At 41.6% G+C, this 19,496-nt stretch overlaps 2 protein-coding genes across 5 annotated transcripts in view; both read left to right on the top strand.

Moving 5' to 3' along the window:
- Positions 1-19,496, top strand: part of LOC103910934 (uncharacterized) — a 151,101-nt gene that overhangs the window by 80,128 nt on the left and 51,477 nt on the right. The gene's annotated exons all lie outside the window — the stretch shown is intronic.
- Positions 1-19,496, top strand: part of LOC101885698 (protein NLRC3) — a 92,779-nt gene that overhangs the window by 67,548 nt on the left and 5,735 nt on the right. For all 3 annotated transcript variants that reach the window (XM_068219818.2, XM_068219817.2, XM_068219819.1), the window contains 5 exons: positions 12,317-12,490; positions 12,597-12,770; positions 13,410-13,583; positions 16,882-17,055; positions 19,301-19,347. In XM_068219818.2, coding sequence (XP_068075919.1) covers positions 12,317-12,490; positions 12,597-12,770; positions 13,410-13,583; positions 16,882-17,055; positions 19,301-19,347 — 743 coding nt within the window. The remainder of the gene's footprint in view (positions 1-12,316; positions 12,491-12,596; positions 12,771-13,409; positions 13,584-16,881; positions 17,056-19,300; positions 19,348-19,496) is intronic.

Raw genomic sequence — 19,496 nt, 5'->3', positions numbered from 1 at the left:
GCCGATATCCAGTTGCAGTTACAGCGCCACCTGCTGGCCACAGGAAATGGCATGTTTGACACTGTAACAAACTCCTTCCACAAACTTTCCCGTATCAGCACCAAAATAGAGTGGTGTCATCTAAAAAATCTAGCGATGATATATTGTAAAGATCTAGAGTTTTTGCAAAGGGGCGTGTTTGTGGTGGCATGACAAACCTCAACGCTTCGCCATGGAACAGAAAGTCCTTATAACTCAACCACACAATGTCCGACCTGCCTGAAACTTCACATGGTTGATATAAGTCCTCTCCTGAACACATCTACATAATAATATTGAGTCTGTCATAGCGCCACCTGCTGGCAGATAGTAGTTTGGCTTACAACTCAGCCCCACAATGTCTGATCAGCCTGAAACTTCACATGGTTTAGTAAAATCCTCTCCTGAACACATCTACATGCCAATATTGAGACACAGTCATAGCGCCACCTGCTGACAGGAGAAAGTTAGGCATAAATCTGTGATTTTCTCTGGTTCTTTTTATATATCGGCTTAAGTTATTATTGTTCGCTGTTCTTTGTCATCCGGAGGCCACCGGCGGCGGTGAGCCCGGGTGCGAGGTCCCTATCATCGCTGCTTGCAGCTTTAATTAGGGACCGAGCACCGAAACGGTGCGTAGGCCCTATTGGAATTGCTCCGTTTTTTATTATTATTATTATTATTCCGCCCCCTATCGGGGCACTTTTGAGGGTCTAAACATGCCCGAAAACTCATGAAAATTTGCACACACTCCAAACGCGGTGTAAATAGCAGGTTGATATGGGTCTCGGAAGTGGGCGTGGCAAAATGACTCGACAGCGCCACCTAGAAAAATTAAACGGACGAGCCCCCGATCCACGAATCACGCACATGCACGAAAATTGGCACACACCTCAAACATGCCAAAACATACCAAAAAGTCTCTTGGAGCCATATCTCAAACCCAACAGGAAGTCAGATATTTTTAACTTCCTGCGGCGAAAAAGTGGCATTTTTGCCATTTCCAGGCGTTGTATTTTAACGAACTCCTCCTAGGGATTTTATCCGATCGACACCAAAATTGGGTTTTGTCATCTAAAGGCCTTGGCGATGTTAAATTGCGAAGCTTTAGAGTTTTCGTCGATGGGCGTGTCCGTGGCGGCCTCGCAAACTTTGACAATTCGCCACAAAACAGGAAGTCACTATAACTCAGGCATGCATTATCAGATCTGCCTCAAAATTCACATGTTTAAAAAGAGTCCAGACTAGAACACGTTTACATGCCGATATCCAGATACAGTTATAGCGCCACCTGCTGGCCACAGGAAATGTCATGATTTACAGAGTAATAAACTCCTCCCACAAATTTTTTCGTATCAGCACCAAATTTGGTGGGTTGTTATCTGAAAGCTTAAGTGATGATATATTGTCAAGATCTAGAGTTTTTGCAAAGGGGCGTGTCCGTGGCGGCATGACAAACCTCAACGCTTCGCCATGGAACAGCAAGTCCTCATAACTCAACCACACAATGTCCGATCAGCCTGAAACTTCACATGATTGATAAAAGTCCTCTTCTGAACACATCCGCAAAACAGTAATGAGTCAGTCATAACGCCACCTGCTGGCAGAAGGTAGATAGGCTTATAACTCAGCCAAACAACATCCGATCTGCCTGAAACTTCACATGGTTGATTAAATTCCATTACTGATGGCATCTACATGCCAATCTTAAGTCACAGTTATAGCGCCACCTGCTGGCAGATGGTAGTTTGCATTATAACTCAACCACACAAAGTCCGATCTGCCTGAAAGTTCACATGGTTGATAAAAGTCCTCTCCTGAACACATCTACATAACAACATTGAGTCTGTCATAGCGCCACCTGCTGACAAAAGGCAGTTTGGCTTATAACTCAGCTAAACAATGTTCGATCTGCCTGAAACTTCACATGGTTGATAAGATTCCTCTCCTGGTGACATCTACATGCCAATCTTGAGTCACAGTCATAGCGCCACCTGCTGAGAGGAGGAGGTTTGGCATAAATCTGTGATTTTCTCAGATTTTTTAAATAAAATGGCTTAAATTATTACTGTTCGCTGTTCTCTGTAATCCTGAGGCCACCGGGCGGCGGTGAGCCCGGGTGCGAGGTCCCTATCATCGCTGCTTGCAGCTTTAATTATTATTATTATTATTATTCCGCCCCCTATCGGGGCACTTTTGAGGGTCTAAACATGCCCGAAAACTCATGAAAATTTGCACACACACCAAACCCGGTGTAAATAGCAGGTTGATATGGGTCTCGGAAGTGGGCGTGGCAAAATGACTCGACAGCGCCACCTAGAAAAATTAAACGGACGAGCCCCCGATACACGAATCACGCACATGCACGAAAATTGGCACACACCTCAAACATGCCAAACCATACGAAAAAGTCTCTTGGAGCCATATCTCAAACCCAACAGGAAGTTGGATATTTTTAACTTCCTGCGGCGAAAAAGTGGCATTTTTGCCATTTCCAGGCATTGTATTTTAACGAACTCCTCCTAGGGATTTTATCCGATCGACACCAAAATTGGGTTTTGTCATGTAAAGGCCTTGGCGATGTTAAATTGCGAAGCTTTAGAGTTTTCGTCGATGGGCGTGTCCGTGGCGGCCTCGCAAACTTTGACGATTCGCCACAAAACAGGAAGTCGTTATAACTCAGGCATGCATTATCAGATCTGCCTCAAAATTCACACGTTTAATAACAGTCCTGACCTGAACAGGTTTACATGCCGATATCCAGATACAGTTACAGCGCCACCTGCTGGCCACAGGAAATGACATGATTTACGGAGTAATAAACTACTCCCACAAATTTTATCGTATCAGCACCAAAATTGGGTGGTATCATCTGAAAGCTCTAGCAATGATATATTGTGAAGATCTAGAGTTTTCGCAGAGGGGCGTGTCCGTGGCGGTATGACAAACCTCAATGCTTCGCCATGGAGCAGGAAGTCCTTATAACTCAACCACACAATGTCCGATCTGCCTGAAACTTTACATGGTTGATAAACGTCATCTCTTGAACACATCCACATAACAATATTGAAGTGGGCGTGGCAAAATGACTCGACAGCGCCACCTATAAAAATTAAACGGACGAGCCCCCGAGCTACGAATCACGCACATGCACGAAAATTGGCACACACCTTAAACATGCCAAAACATACGAAAAAGTCTCTTGGAGCCATATCTCAAACCCAACAGGAAGTCAGATATTATTAACTTCCTGCGGCGAAAAAGTGGCATTTTTGCCATTTTCAGGCGTTGTATTTTAACGAACTCCTCCTAGGGATTTTATCCAATCAACACCAAAATTGGGTTTTGTCATCTTAAAGCCTTGGTGATGAAAAATTGCGAAGCTTTAGAGTTTTCATCGATGTGTGTGTCCGTGGCGGCCTCGCAAACTTTGATGATTCGCCACAAAACAGGAAGCCGTTATAACTCAGGCATGCATTATCCGATCTGCCTTAAAATTCACACATTTAATAACAGTCCTGACCTGAACAGGTTTACGTGCCGATATCCAGTTACAGGTTTAGCGCCACCTGCTGGCCACAGGAAATGACATGTTTGACACTATAACAAACTCCTACCACAAACTTTCCCGTATCAGCACCAAAATAGAGTGGTGACATCTTAAAACTCTAGCAATGATATATTGTCAAGATCTAGAGTTTTTGCAGAGGGGCGTATCTGTGGTGGCATGACAAACCTCAACGCTTCGCCATGGAACAGGAAGTCCTTATAACTCAACCACACATTGTCTGATCTGCCTGAAACTTCACATGATTGATAAAAGTCCTCTCCTGAACACATCTACATAATAATATTGAGTCTGTCATAGCGCCACCTGCTGGCAGAAGGTAGTTTGGCTTGTAACTCGGCCACACAATGTCCGATCTGCCTGAAACTTCACATGGTTGATAAAAGTCCTCTCCTGAGCACATCTACATAATAATATTGAGTCATAGTCATAGCGCCACCTGCTGGCAGAAGGAAGTTTGGCTTGTAATTCGGCCACACAATGTCAGATCTGCCTAAATGTCACATTGTTGATGAAAGTCCTCTCTTGAGCACATCTACATAATAATATTGAGTCTTTAACAGCGCCACCTGCTGGCAGAATGTAGTTTGTCTTTTAACACAATCTCCACACAATCTCTGATCTGCCTGAAACTTCACATGGTTGATAAAAGTCCTCTCCTGAACACATCTACATAATAATATTGAGTCAGTCATAACGCCACCTGCTGGCAGAAGGTAGTTTGGCTTATAACTCTGCCACAAAATGTCCCATGTGCCTGAAACTTCACATGGTTGATTAAATTCCTCTCCTCAAGACATCTACATGCCAATCTTGAGTCACAGTTATAGCGCCACCTGCTGACAGGAGGAAGTTTGGCATAAATGTGTGATTTTCTCAGGTTCTTTATATATATCGGCTTAAATTATTATTGTTCGCTGTTCTCTGTCTGGCGGCGGTGAGCCCGGGTGCGAGGTCCCTATCATCGCTGCTTGCAGCTTTAATTAGGGACCGAGCACCGAACGGTGCAAGGCCCTATTGGAATTGCTCCGTTTATTATTATTATTATTCTTCTCTCCAATGAATCGCGTTTTTGAGGGGCTAAACATGCCCGAAAACTCACGCAACTTTGCACACGCCTCAGAAGTGGCGAAAATTTACGTTTTTTATGGGCTTCGGAAGTGGGCGTGGCAAAATGACTCGACAGCGCCACCTAGAAAAATTAAACGGACGAGCCCCCGATCCACGAATCACGCACGTGCACGAAAATTGGCACACACCTCAAACATGCCAAAACATACGAAAAAGTCTCTTGGAGCCATATCTCAAACCCAACAGGAAGTTGGATATTTTTGACTTCCTGCAGCGAAAAAGTGGCGTTTTTGCCATTTCCAGGCGTTGTATTTTAACGAACTCCTCCTAGGGATTTTATCCGATCGACACCAAAATTGGGTTTTGTCATCTAAAGGCCTTGGCGATGTTAAATTGCGAAGCTTTAGAGTTTTCGTCGATGGGCGTGTCCGTGGCGGCCTCGCAAACTTTGACGATTCGCCACGAGACAGGAAGTCATTATAACTCAGCCATGCATTATCCGATCTGCCTCAAAAATCACACGTTTGATAAGAGTCCTGACCTAAACACGTTTACATGCCGATATCCAGATATAGTTATAGCGCCACCTGCTGGCCACAGGAAATGACATGTTTTACATCGTAACAAACTCCTCCCACAAATTTTTTCGTATCAGCACCAAATTTGGGTTGTGTTATCTGAAAGCTCTAGCGATGATATATTGTGAAGATCTAGAGTTTTCGCAGAGGGGCGTGTCCGTGGCGGCATGACAAACCTCAACGCTTCGCCATGGAACAGGAAGTCCTTATAACTCAATCACACAATGTCCGATCTGCCTGAAACTTCAGATGGTTGATAAAAGTCCTCTCCTGAACACATCCTCATAACAATAATGAAGTGGGCGTGGCAAAATTACTCGACAGCGCCACCTATAAAAATTAAACGGACGAGCCCCTGATCTATGAATCACGCACATGCACGAAAATTGGCACACACCTCAAACACGCCAAAACATACAAAAAAGTCTCTTGAAGCCATATCTCAAATCCAACAGGAAGTCGGATATTTTTAACTTCCTGCGGCAAATAAGTGGCATTTTTGCTATTTCCAGGCTTTGTATCTTAACGAACTCCTCCTAGGGATTTTATCCTATTGACACCAAAATTGGGTTTTGTCATCTAAAGGCCTTGGCGATGTTAAATTGCGAAGCTTTAGAGGTTTTGCCAATAGGCGTGTCCGTGGCGGCCTCGCAAACTTTGACGATTCGCCACAAAACCGGAAGTCATTATAACTCAGGCATGCATTATCCGATCTGCCTCAAAATTCACATGTTTAACATAAGTCCAGACCAGAACACGTTTACATGCCGATATCCAGATACAGTTATAGCGCCACCTGCTGGCCACAGGAAACGACATGATTTACAGAGTAATAAACTCCTCCCACAATTTTTTTCGTATCAGCACCAAATTTGGGTTGTGTTATTTGAAAGCTCTAGCGATGATATATTGTGAAGATCTAGAGTTTTTGCAGAGGGGCGTGTCCGTGGTGGCATGACAAACCTCAACGCTTCGCCATGAAACAGGAAGTCCTTATAACTTAACCACAAAATGTCCGATCAGCTTGAAACTTCACATGGTTGATTAAATTTATCTCCTGAAGAAATCTACATTGCAATATTGAGTCATAGTCCTAGCGCCACCTACTGACAGGAGGAAGTTTGGCATAAATCTGTGATTTTCTCAGGTTTTTTATATATATCGGCTTAAGATATTATTGTTCACTAATTTCTGTCATCCTGAGGCCACTGGGCGGCGGTGAGCCCGGGTGCGAGGTCCCTATCATCGCTGCTTGCAGCTTTAATTATTATTATTATTCTTTTCCGGAATGAATCGCGATTTTAAGGGGCTAAACATGCCCGAAAACTCACGAAACTTTGCACACGCCTCAGAAGTGGCGAAAATTTACGTTTATTATGGGTCTCGGAAGTGGGCGTGGCAAAATGACTCGACAGCACCACCTAGAAAACTTAAACGGACGAGCCCCCGATCCACGAATCACGCACATGCACGAAAATTGGCACACACCTCAAACATGCCAAAACATACGAAAAAGTCTCTTGGAGCCATATGTCAAACCCAACAGGAAGTCGGATATTTTTAACTTCCTGCGGCGAAAAAGTGGCATTTTTGCCATTTTCAGGCGTTGTATTTTAACGAACTCCTCCTAGGGATTTTATCCGATCGACACCAAAATTGGGTTTTATCATCTAAAGGCATGGGCAATGTTAAATTGCGAAGCTTTAGAGTTTTCGTCGATGGGCGTGTCTGTGGCGGCCTCGCAAACTTTGACAATTCACCACAAAACAGGAAGTCGTTATAACTCAGGCATGCATTATCCGATCTGCCTCAAAATTCACACGCTTGATAAGAGTCCTGACCTGAACACGTTTACATGCCAATATCCAGATGCAGTTATAGCGCCACCTGCTGGCCACAGGAAATGACATGATTTTAAAGAGTCACAAACTCCTCCCACAAATTTTATCATATCAGCACCAAAATTTGGTGGTGTTATCTGAAAGCTCTAGCGATGTTATATTGTGAAGATCTAGAGTTTTCGGAGAATGGCCTGTCCGTGGCGGCATGACAAACCTCAACGCTTCGCCATGGAACAGGAAGTCCTTATAACTCAACCACACAAAGTCCGATCTGCCTGAAACTTCACATAGTTGATACAAGTCCTCTCCTGAACACATCCCCATAACAATATTGAAGTGGGCATGGCAAAATGACTCTACAGCGCCACCTATAAAAATTAAACGGAAGAGCCCCTGATCTACGAATCACGCACATGCACGAAAACTGGCACACACCTCAAACACGTCAAAACATACAAAAAAGTCTCTTGGAGCCATAACTCAAACCCAACAGGAAGTCGGATATTTTTAACTTCCTGCGGCAAATAAGTGGTATTTTTGCCATTTCCAGGCGTTGTATCTTAACGAACTCCTCCAAGGCATTTTATCCGATCGACACCAAAATTGGGTTTTGTCATCTAAAGGCCTTGGCGATGTTAAATTGCGAAGCTTTAGAGGTTTTGTCGATGGGCGTGTCTGTGGCGGCCTCGCAAACTTTGATTCGCCACAAAACCGGAAGTCATTATATCTCAGGCATGCATCATCCGATCTGCCTCAAAATTCACATGTTTAATATAAGTCCAGACCAGAACATGCCAAAATCCAGTTGCAGTTATAGCGCCACCTGCTGGCCACAGGAAATGTCATGATTTACAGAGTAATAAACTCATCCCACAAATTTTTTCGTGTCAGCACCAAATTTGGTTGGTTGTTATCTGAAAGCTTTAGCGATGATATATTGTGAAGATCTAGAGTTTTCGCAGAGGGGCGTGTTTGTGGTGGCATGACAAACCTCAACGCTTCGCCATGAAACATGAAGTCCTTAAAACTTAACCACACAAATTCCGATCAGCCTGAAACTTCACATGGTTAATTAAATTCCTCTCCTGAATACATATAAAAATTAAACGGACGAGCCCCCGATCTACAAATCACGCACATGCACAAAAATTGGCACACACCTCAAACATGCCAAAACATATGAAAAAGTCTCTTGGAGCCATATCTCAAACTCAACAGGAAGTCGGATATTTTTAACTTCCTGCGGCTAAAAAGTGGCTCTTTTGCCATTTCTAGGCGTTGTATTTTAACTAACTCCTCCTAGGGATTTTATCTGATTGACACCAAAATTGGGTTTTGCCATCTTAAAGCCTTGGTGATGTTAAATTGCGAAGCTTTAGAGTTTTCATCGATGGCTGTGTCCGTGGCAGCCTCGCAAACGTTGATGATTCGCCACAAAACAGGAAGTCGTTATAACTCAGGCATGCATCATTCGATCTGCCTCAAAATTCACACATTTAATAACAGTCCTGACCTGAACAGGTTTACGTGCCGATATCCAGTTACAGTTATAGCGCCACCTGCTGGCTACAGGAAATGACATGTTTGACACTGTAACAAACTCCTTCCACAAACTTTCCCGTATCAGCACCAAATTGAGTGGTGTCATCTGAAAGCTCTAGCGATGATATATTGTGAAGATCTAGAGTTTTTGCAGAGGGGTGTGTCTGTGGTGGCATGACAAACCTCAACGCTTCGCCATGGAACAGGAAGTCCTTATAACTACACCACACAATGTCTGATCTGCCTAAAACTTCACATGATTGATAAAAGTCCTCTCCTGAACACATCTACATAACAATATTGAGTCAGTCATAGCGCCACCTGCTGGCAGAAGGTAGATTGGCTTATAACTCAACCACACAAACTCCGATCTGCCTGAAACATCACAAGGTTAATAAAAGTCACCCCCTGAACACATCTACATAACAACATTGAGTCTGTCTTAGCGCCACCTGCTGACAAAAGGCAGTTTGGCTCATAACTCAGCCAAACAATGTCCGATCTGCCTAAAACTTCACATGGTTGATAAGTTTCCTCTCCTGAAGACATCTACATGCCAATCATGAGTCACAGTTATAGCGCCACTTGCTGACAGGAGGAAGTTTGGCATAGATCTGTGATTTTCTCAGATATTTTTAATATATCGGCTTAAATTATTACTGTTCGCTGTTCTCTGTCATCCTGATGCCACCGGGCGGCGGTGAGCCCGGGTGCGAGGTCCCTATCATCGCTGCTTGCAGCTTTAATTATTATTCTTCTTCTTCTTCCGCGGAATGAATCGCGGTTTTGAGGGGCTAAACATGCCCGAAAACTCACGCAACTTTGCACACGCCTCAGAAGTGGCGAAAATTTACGTTTGTAATGGGCTTCGGAAGTGGGCGTGGCAAAATGACTCGACAGCGCCACCTAGAAAAATTAAACGGACGAGCCCCCGATATACGAATCACGCACATGCACGAAAATTGGCACACACCTCAAACATGCCAAAACATACGAAAAAGTCTCTTGGAGCCATATCTCAAACCCAACAGGAAGTCGGATATTTTTAACTTCCTGCGGCGAAAAAGTGGCGTTTTTGCCATTTCCAGGCGTTGTATTTTAACGAACTCCTCCTAGGGATTTTATCCAATCGACACCAAAATTGGGTTTTGTCATCTAAAGGCCTTGGCGATGTTAAATTGCGAAGCTTTAGAGTTTTCGTCGATGGGCGTGTCCGTGGCGGCCTCTCAAACTTTGACGATTCGCCACAAAACAGGAAGTCGTTATAACTCAGGCATGCATTATCCGATCTGCCTCAAAATTCACACGTTTAATAAGAGTCCTGACCTGATCAGGTTTACGTGCCCATATCCAGATACAGTTATAGCGCCACTTGCTGGCCACAGGAAATGACATGTTTTACACTGTAACAAACTCCTCCCACAAATTTTTACGTATCAGCACCAAATTTGAGTGGCGTCATCTGAAAGCTCTATCGGTGATATATTGTGAAGATCTAGAGTTTTTGCAGAGGGGCGTGTCCGTGGCGGCGTGACAAACCTCAACGCTTCGCCATGGAACAGGAAGTCCTCATAACTCAACCACATAATGTCTGATCTGCCTGAAACTTAACATGGTTGATAAACGTCATCTCTTGAACACATCCACATAACAATATTGAAGTGGGCGTGGCAAATAGACTCGACAGCGCCACCTATAAAAATTAAACTGACGAGCCCCCGATATACGAATCACGCACATGCGCGAAAATTGGCACACACCTCAAACATGCCAAAACATACGAAAAAGTCTCTTGGAGCCATATCTCAAACCCAACAGGAAGTCGGATATTTTTAACTTCCTGCGGCGAAAAAGTGGCGTTTTTGCCATTTCCAGGCGTTGTATTTTAACGAACTCCATCTAGGGATTTTATCCGATCAACACCAAAATTGGGTTTTGTCATCTAAAGGCCTTGGCGATGTTAAACTGCGAAGGATTAGAGTTTTCGTTGATGGGCGTGTCCGTGGCGGCCTCGCAAACTTTGACGATTCGCCACAAAACAGGAAGTCGTTATAACTCAGGCATGCATTATCAGATCTGCCTAAAAATTCACACGCTTGATAACAGTCCTGACCTGAACACGTTTACATGCCAATATCCAGATACAGTTATAGCGCCACCAGCTGGCCACAGGAAATGACATGATTTACAGCATAACAAACTCCTCCCACAAATTTTATCGTATCAGGACCAAATTTTGGTGGTGTTATCTAAAAGCTCTAGCGATTATATATTGTGAAGATCTAGAGTTTTCACATAGGGGCGTGTCCGTGGCGGCATGACAAACCTCAACGCTTCGCCATGGAATAGGAAGTCCTTTTAACTCAACCACAAAATGTCCGATCTGCCTAAAACTTCACATGTTTGATAAAAGTCCTCTCCTGAACACATCTACATGCCACTATTGAGTCAGTCATAGCGCCACCTAGTGACAGAAGGAATTTTGGCTTATAACTCAACCACACAATGTCCAATCAGCCTGAAACTTAACATGGTGGATAAAAGTCCTCCCCTTAACACATCTACATAATAATATTGAGTATGTCATAGCGCCACCTGCTGGCAGAAGGTATTTTGGCTTATAACTCAGCCACACAATATCTGATCTGCCTGAAACTTCACATGGTGGATAAAAGTCCACTCCTGAACACATCTACATGCCTATCTTGAGTCTCAGTCATAGCGCCACCTGCTGACAGAATTTAGTTTGGCTTATAACTCAGCCTAAAAATTACTGATCAACCTGAAAATTCACAGGTTAGATGAGATGCCTCTCCTAAAGACATCTACATGCCAATCTTGAGTCACAGTCATAGCGCCACCTGCTGACAGGAGGAAGTTTGGCATAAATCTGCGATTTTCTCAGGTTCTTTATATAAATCGGCTTAAATTAATATTGTTCGCTATTCTCTGTCATCCTGAGGCCACCGGGCGGCGGTGAGCCCGGGTGCGAGGTCCCTATCATCGCTGCTTGCAGCTTTAATTATTCTTATTTTTGCTTTTTTTGTTATATATTGTGAAGTCTGAAAATAGCAAATGCTGATGATGATTATGATTCTCACAGGAATACACTAAACAAGAATGAGTTCAGCCAGCTGGAGGTGTTACAGTGGAGAAGGGTGATGGGCGAGAGGCAGGTTAATGAAACCATGACAGGGTACAGGATAAGGCAGGTGGACAGGGAGGAGGGCAAAGCCAAGGCAGGGACTACTGGACAGTAAACCAGAGCAGATCCTGTGGATAAGGATAAACAGCTGGAGGACAGAGCTTTAGTGGAGCTGGTAAAACCCTCCATGATGATTTAGATGTTGCAGAAGCCCACTTTTTGTAGAGGTTTTTGGCTATAGATCCTCAATAGCTGGAGGCCCTGATGTGGCCACCATAATAGCTGGGGTCATGGCATCCATCTTGTGTAACCCAGTTTTTAACTTACACGCTTTGAGCAGAGAGTTCCCTCTATCAAAATCACTGATATCATGTCTTTATTTGGACTCAGAAAGTGAAAGCCAGAGCCCTGTGTTCAGTGTTTCCAGTGCTCCTATGTGTGTTGTTATGACCATTAAAGACATTCAGAGAAGTAATCACTCCTAATAGGCACTTCAATAATTACATGCACACTTACACAAAATAAAACAATCTTCTTTTTGTCCTCTACACAGGCTAAAGTGCTGTAATCTCACCGCTCAGTCTTGTGAGAGTTTGTCTTCAGCTCTACAATCCTCAAACTGTGTGCTGAGAGAGCTGGACCTGAGTAACAATGACCTGCAGGATTCAGGAGTGAAGAAGCTCTCTGATGGACTGAAGACTGTGAACTGTAAACTGGAGACACTGAGGTCTGAGTTCAAACACTTGATTGATTGATTGATTGTAATTATTTATTACACTAAACAATTTACTAAAAAATTTAAGTGTAATTTTTATTATTATTATTATTTTCAGACTGGTGATGTGTAAACTCACTGTTCAGAATTGTGAGAGTTTGTCTTCAGCTCTACAATCCTCAAACTGTGTCCTGAGAGAGCTGGACCTGAGTAACAATGACCTGCAGGATTCAGGAGTGAAGCTTCTCTCTGATGGACTGAAGAGTCAACACTGTAAACTGGACACACTGAGGTAAATGATTTTACACTCAACAACAACAAAAAGTGTTTTGATTTAGATGGAAATGTCCAGATATATTTAAGAGCATTAGTGGATAAACTGCAAAATGCTGCTTCTCAAATTAAAGTTTTTCTAATACAGTTCAGGAATTCAGTTTATGTTAAAGATAATTTTAATTAATTACATCTGAAATCTTTATTTATATTTTATTTAAACAAATTTATAGTTTATCTTTGGATTGGTTTATTGGAAAGATATATTCAGTATTTTGTCAGATGTTTTGGTCATTCTGACCAAAAAACAGAAACAACAGAAGCAGAACAGAATGTGGATAATGTCTGAGGAGGTGTCTGGACCCTGCAGCAGGTTTGACAGGCTCTGATCATTTGCATTTTGCATGTTCATAAATATAAAAAGTCTCATGGTCCTCGTGTCTAAGCTGACATTTAGCAGTTTTCTTAACATTTCAAAATATTCAAGAATATATTAGTTGGCATTTAATATTCAGTTTTATTAAATAACAATATCAATATTTCTAAATAGCACAAAATCAAATAGTTTTGTCATATTATTAACCTCATAGTTAGTTTTTTACATCAGATGAATTACTAAAATCACACTGTTAATGTAATCTGTGTTCTTCTTTCTTAGATTGGTCATGTGTAATCTCACTGTTCAGCATTGTGAGAGTTTGTCTTCAGCTCTACAATCCTCAAACTGTGTGCTGAGAGAGCTGGACCTGAGTAACAATGACCTGCAGGATTCAGGAGTGAAGAAGCTCTCTGATGGACTGAAGAGTCCAAACTGTAAACTGGAGACACTGAGGTAAATTATATTACACTAAACAGATACAGTTTCATATTGGGTTACCGAATATGGAGCCCCGTTCACACTTACAGGGATGTGATTTCAATTGTAACTATACTAATGTAGGTTTAAAAAAATAAATTTAAAAGCATTACTGAGTAAACCGCAATGTTGCACTTTTCAGAGCTTATCTTTTTCCAATATGCCCAAATATGACTTAAAGTTAAAGGAATCAGTTTATTTTGAGGATTATTTATTCATATTTTATATTATTATATTTATATTTTTGTGCCCTGGTAAAGTTTAGACATGCTCTGCTTTTTGTTCAGTTTGCAGTTTCTTGTAAAAACACATACACACACACACACACACACACACACACACACACACACACACACACTATTGAACCGTTGTCTGTGGCATTGCGACCTCAGTATTTCCCTCGCGAGTTCCCACAAGTGTTTGTCACAGTTGTTTACATCCACCCTCGTGCAAATGAGGATAGTGCGGCAAAAGGAGATAGAATGCATTTTGTACAAACTACAGTCTGTGTCTCCTGATGCACCTAGTTTTATCCTTAGAGATTTTAATAATTGTAGATTGGAGAAATCGCTGAGCCACTTCAACCAGTATGTAACTTGCCCGTAAACGCGCAAGGATAAAATTTTGGACTTATGCTTTGGGCCGATTAAAGGGGCATACAAATCTTTAAATAAGCCACCTTTAGGAACCTCAAACCATAATATGATTTTATTGAGTCTCTGTGCAACAAAAAATCGAATAAACAATTATATTTCGAATTTCAATAAATTTTGTCTAGCGTTTACATAAATTTTACAGTTGAATAGCCAAAATGACATGTTTCAGTATTTTAAATGTGATTAATCGCGATTAATATTTTTCAAAAGTGCGATTAAGTAGTTACATTTTTTTTATTGAATGACAGCACTAGTTAGAATCCTTGTGAAATACAGCCATACTTTAGAACGCTTAGTTTAAGCAAATTTGATGAACGCTGCGATCATGAGTGTTGAATCTGAAGGGAGTCGCTTTGCCTGCCCTGTCCTGCACGCGGTGTGCGTTTCTGTGCGCACACACGCGTGTTTCTTAGCAACAAACCTGCATAATTGTCTGTATCAACTAAATCAAAAAGTTTGGGTTGCATTGCACTTTCAGCTCACAACATGCAAAAGAAAAGGTCCACATTCTCCCCCGATAATGTCACCATACTGGATTGTTTTAGCAAATGTCTGAATGTAAATTAGGACTAAGCAAAATTGTTTCTACTTTAACATTCTCAACTCACAGCAATACAACTTTACAATGAGTGCAATTGTTTGTATTCAATACTATGTTATTATAGTTTTCCATATCTGTAATGCCTGTATTTTGGCTTTTTATTTCAGTACACTTAGAATCCAACTTGGAAATCATTTTTTTCTTTATTGGCATTGATTGTTTTGAAATTCAAATGTCATTAACATGCCTGTGTTTTTATTTCTGTAATAAGTATGGCTGTCAAGCCAGGATCTTGATGGTTTATTGTGGGTATGTTGTTTACATGAAGAAATCTGTTACAAGTTGAACAAAAATTCTAATAAACAATTATATTTTGAATTGAAATAGTTTTTGTCTTGCGTTTACATTAATTTTACATTTGAATAGCCAAAATTACAAATTTCAGTCTTTTAATGTGATTAAAAAGTGTGATTGATTAGTTAGTTTATTTAATCGATAGACAGCACTAGTATATTTATATTTATATATATAAGCAATATCACACTCGTAGCATGGCGATATGGCTGTATATCGGCACTGGGGGGAGGTGTGCGATGGCACGAGGCCGCAGGCCACATATATACAATGTGGACCTTTTCTTTTGTATGTTGTGAGCTGAAAGTGCAATGCAACGCAATCTTTTTGATTTAGTTGCTACAGACGTTTATGCAGGTTTGTTGCTAAGAAACACATGCGTGTGTGCGCACAGACACACAGACAGACGCATACACCGCGTGCAGGACAGGGCAGGCAAAGCGACTCCCTTCAGATTCAACACGCATGATCGCAGCGTTCATCAAATTTGCTTAAACTAAGCGTTCTAAAGTATGGCTGTATTTCACAAGGATTCTAACTAGTGCTGTCAATCAATAAAAAAATGTAACTAATTAATCGCACTTTAAAAAAATATTAATCGCGATTAATCACATTTAAAATACTGATACTCTGTCCTTGACAGAGACAGAATTGACATTGCACCAGTAATAAATATGGCATGTGACGTTTCTGTAATAAATATGGCTGTCAAGCCATGATCTTGATGGTTTATTGTGGTATGTTCTTTACATGAAGAAATCTGTCACAAGTTAAACAAAAGTTCTATTAAACAATTATATTTTGAATTTAAATATTTTTTGTCTTGCGTTTACATTAATTTTATATTTGAATGGCCAAAATTACAAGTTTCAGTTATTTAAATGCGATTAATCGTGATTACATTTTAAAAAAGTGTGATTAATTAGTTATTTTTTTTAATCGATTGACAGCACTAATATATATATATATATATATATATATATATATATATATATATATATATATGTATATGTATGTGTGTGTGTGTGTAGGCACTGTTTACATTTAATTCAAAGGTCAAGCTCAATGCCTACACTTTGCGTTTACATAGTAGCCTGAGTTTGCTGTTCTATCAACTCAAATGGTTGTAATAATGGTAATAAAGGTGAGGTTTTATAAAATGAAGATTCAGTTGCGCCAACTTCGGGCCGCAGCGCACATAATCACAGGCCAATTCTGGCTCGGATACGGCAGCGTCGGCTCGCTAACGGCCACCGCATCTGGACCCGATTGACTCGGGCAGCAAAGTAGACTACTGTCAGAGTCGAGGTAAGTCTCTGGCAGGCGACAATCTAGCCGGAACTGGCCCGAGTGTATTTTGCTATCTGGTTAGGCGTGTATCAGTAAACAATAAACGATGAAATTCCCATCATTAAATTACTGCTAAAAACAAACTCTTTACAAAATTAAAGATCTGCACCTATATCAGCACGATAATCAGTGCTTTAATTGATCAAAACCATCTTTCGGGACTACTCTGGATTATTTGGGCTAAAGTCTCATTTATTAACACGGAAGAGGCAGCCAGCCCACAGGGTGGGATCTAACGACCGGGATCTTTACTCAAACGCAGGCTTGTGGTACTTTTGCATTTAACACACACGATAATGTGTGTGTGCAGGCTGGCAATGGCGTGATGTGTGATTGTCCAACTGTGTGATGTGGACTATTGCTGTGTTTGTAGATTGTCTGGCTGTATGGTGACAGAGGAAGGCTGTGGTTTTCTGTCTTCAGCTCTGACTTCAAACCCCTCACACCTGAGAGAGCTGGATCTGAGCTACAATCATCCAGGAGATTCAGGAGTCAAGCTGCTCTCTGAACAACTGGAGGATCCAAACTACACACTGGACAAACTCAAGTATGTGGAGCATCACTGGCCTTGTGCTTTTACACTGAATGGCTTTAAAAAGACACTAGAAAGCTCTTTTGTGATCAGCTTCAGTTTTCTGTGAGGGTTATGGGGTGAGGACAGACAGAAGATACAGCTTGTAGAGTATTCCAGTCATGTCTATGAAGAGCAAATCATTGAGTGTGAAATGAATCTCCTCTGTAAATGTTGGAGTGTATTGGCTCAGTTACAGTGACATTAAGCGGGACACACTGTACAGTTTCAGCATTTGAGCTGAGCAGAGAAACTTCTTCCTCCATTTCTGCTGAAGAGTCCTACAATATCAGGTCAGGAATAGGGTTGGGGATTGAAGATGGATTCAGATTCTGGAATCAGACACTTGGATTAATGTTCAGACTCTTGTTCTAAAATCAACATCTGGATTCCTCTTCTCTGTGCACACGTGTATTTTTCACTTGCTAATCTGTCAGGAACTTGGGCGCTGGCGAGCAGCTTTAATAATCTGAACATAGTTTAGAGATGGACTGCAACATGTGCTCAAAGGCTGCATGTGCTGAAGAACGATGGCAAAGCTAAGTGTGATCACTGTCTAGGGGTTTAACCCACGTTTTAAGATTGATCAGGAATTAATTAGCTCATTTCAATGAATCGGATCCTAAAGATTCGAATCATTGATTCGACTCAATTGAGTCAGACTGAATCAGATTAAAAGATTCACACTTTATCTACAATTTGTCCCGCAAACAGAAGACGTATCTTACCAATCTTGTTAATATTATTTACGTGGCCAACGATAATAACATAACACAGTATTGGGTTAACTTTTAGCAAGGTAACAAGATCTACAGCTCGAGGCAATGACTTAGAAGCACATAAACAAGAACACAGTTCTTAAAAAATGAGAACAAAGATTTATTGAGCTACACTACGATACATGAAACTAACTATGTAATAAACAAACAACAAACAAACACACACACACACACACACACACACACACACACACACACACACAAAGGCAGTTCATGCTCATGAATGGCTGTTGTCCTGGGTCACCACCGAGTGACAGACTGCTGAAAGTCAGTTTGTGGAAGTTCGTGCAGCTTCGGCGATCCTAAAACTTAAAAGAAGTTTGTGGTGACCCAATCGGGCAGGTGAGAGGGGGCAGAGAGCAAAAGCATGCGCAAGCCAGCTAATGCAAAAAGCAAAGTTTCTTTGTTGCAGGGAGTTTAAAGTGACCTGGTTCGGTCTGCCCCCATGGCACTGTCTGCCAATGAGCAGTTGCAACGAAGGGCGGGGCCACGCCCCATACTGACATAGGAAGGTTCAATCATTAACAGACTGCATATTGATTTCATATGGAAGAACTCTTGCAAGATTGAAATGATCTTACATCAAATGTTACAAGATGAATACTGTTTGTACTACTAGTTTTTCATTTACACCAAAAGATTGCAAATGTTACTAGCTTTCATTCAATACCAGACATACATTTTAGACACATACAGATCATTTTAATCTGCTTTAAGGGTTAAAACAACACATTGTTTAACCTGGTTGGTTGGAATAAACAGCATATGAGGAACATTATGGCATATTATTCAAAGATACATCTGCCTTAGTTCTAACATTTTAAGAGATTGTCTTGCATTCACATGCATTCATTTCTCTTTGTCTCTACAAAATTGTCATCTGGCAGGATGTACCACATTACTAACGCATGACTGGGAGTCATTCAAAAGTCTCGTGAGGCGGTTTACGCTGAAAATCCTTTAAAGCCCCTTTGTTCAATTTAAATCGTTTACTAATTTCGCTGAAGGGTACTTGGAACAACTGTGGCCGAAGTGCTGGTCAGAGTAGCCCAAAATCAATTAGTGCTTTGTTATCATGATGGTTTAAGCCCTCAAGCTGGTTCAATGACTACAGACAATTTGGCTACCAGTTTCCGAGCCTTATTCGAACTGGTTTTGAGATCTGCAACATCCTTTGCATAGAGTTCCAACAACTGTAATAAATGAATATTGCAGCAGGGTGTCTCCATCAACATGAGCAGTATCTGTGCTCGCTTCACCAACAGCAGAGGAAAAGAACGCACTGTGTTACATTCATTGTGCATCCTGGCTGAACCAACAAGTGTTGTGTGTTTTAGCTGAAGAGTTTGGAGCGTGTAGCTGAGCAGCTCAGTGCTAGCTTTAGCCTATTAGCTGAGGGGGAAACTAAACAGCTCATTCTCTCCATCTGTGTGTGTTTACAGTCTGGATCATGGAGGACACACGAGGATTACAGCAGGACCACGCAAATGTAGGACTACACACACACATACACACACACAAACACACTCTCTCTCTCTCTCTCTCTCAATCACACACACACACACACACACTCTCTCTCTTTCACCCACACACACACTCTGTCTCTCTCAATCACACACACACTCTCTCTCACACACA

The sequence above is a fragment of the Danio rerio genome, chromosome 4 (assembly GCF_049306965.1).
Source record: "Danio rerio strain Tuebingen ecotype United States chromosome 4, GRCz12tu, whole genome shotgun sequence".
NCBI lineage: Eukaryota > Metazoa > Chordata > Actinopteri > Cypriniformes > Danionidae > Danio > Danio rerio.
Note: the sequence above shows the minus strand (reverse complement) of the source record. Positions and strands in the feature narration are given on the sequence as shown.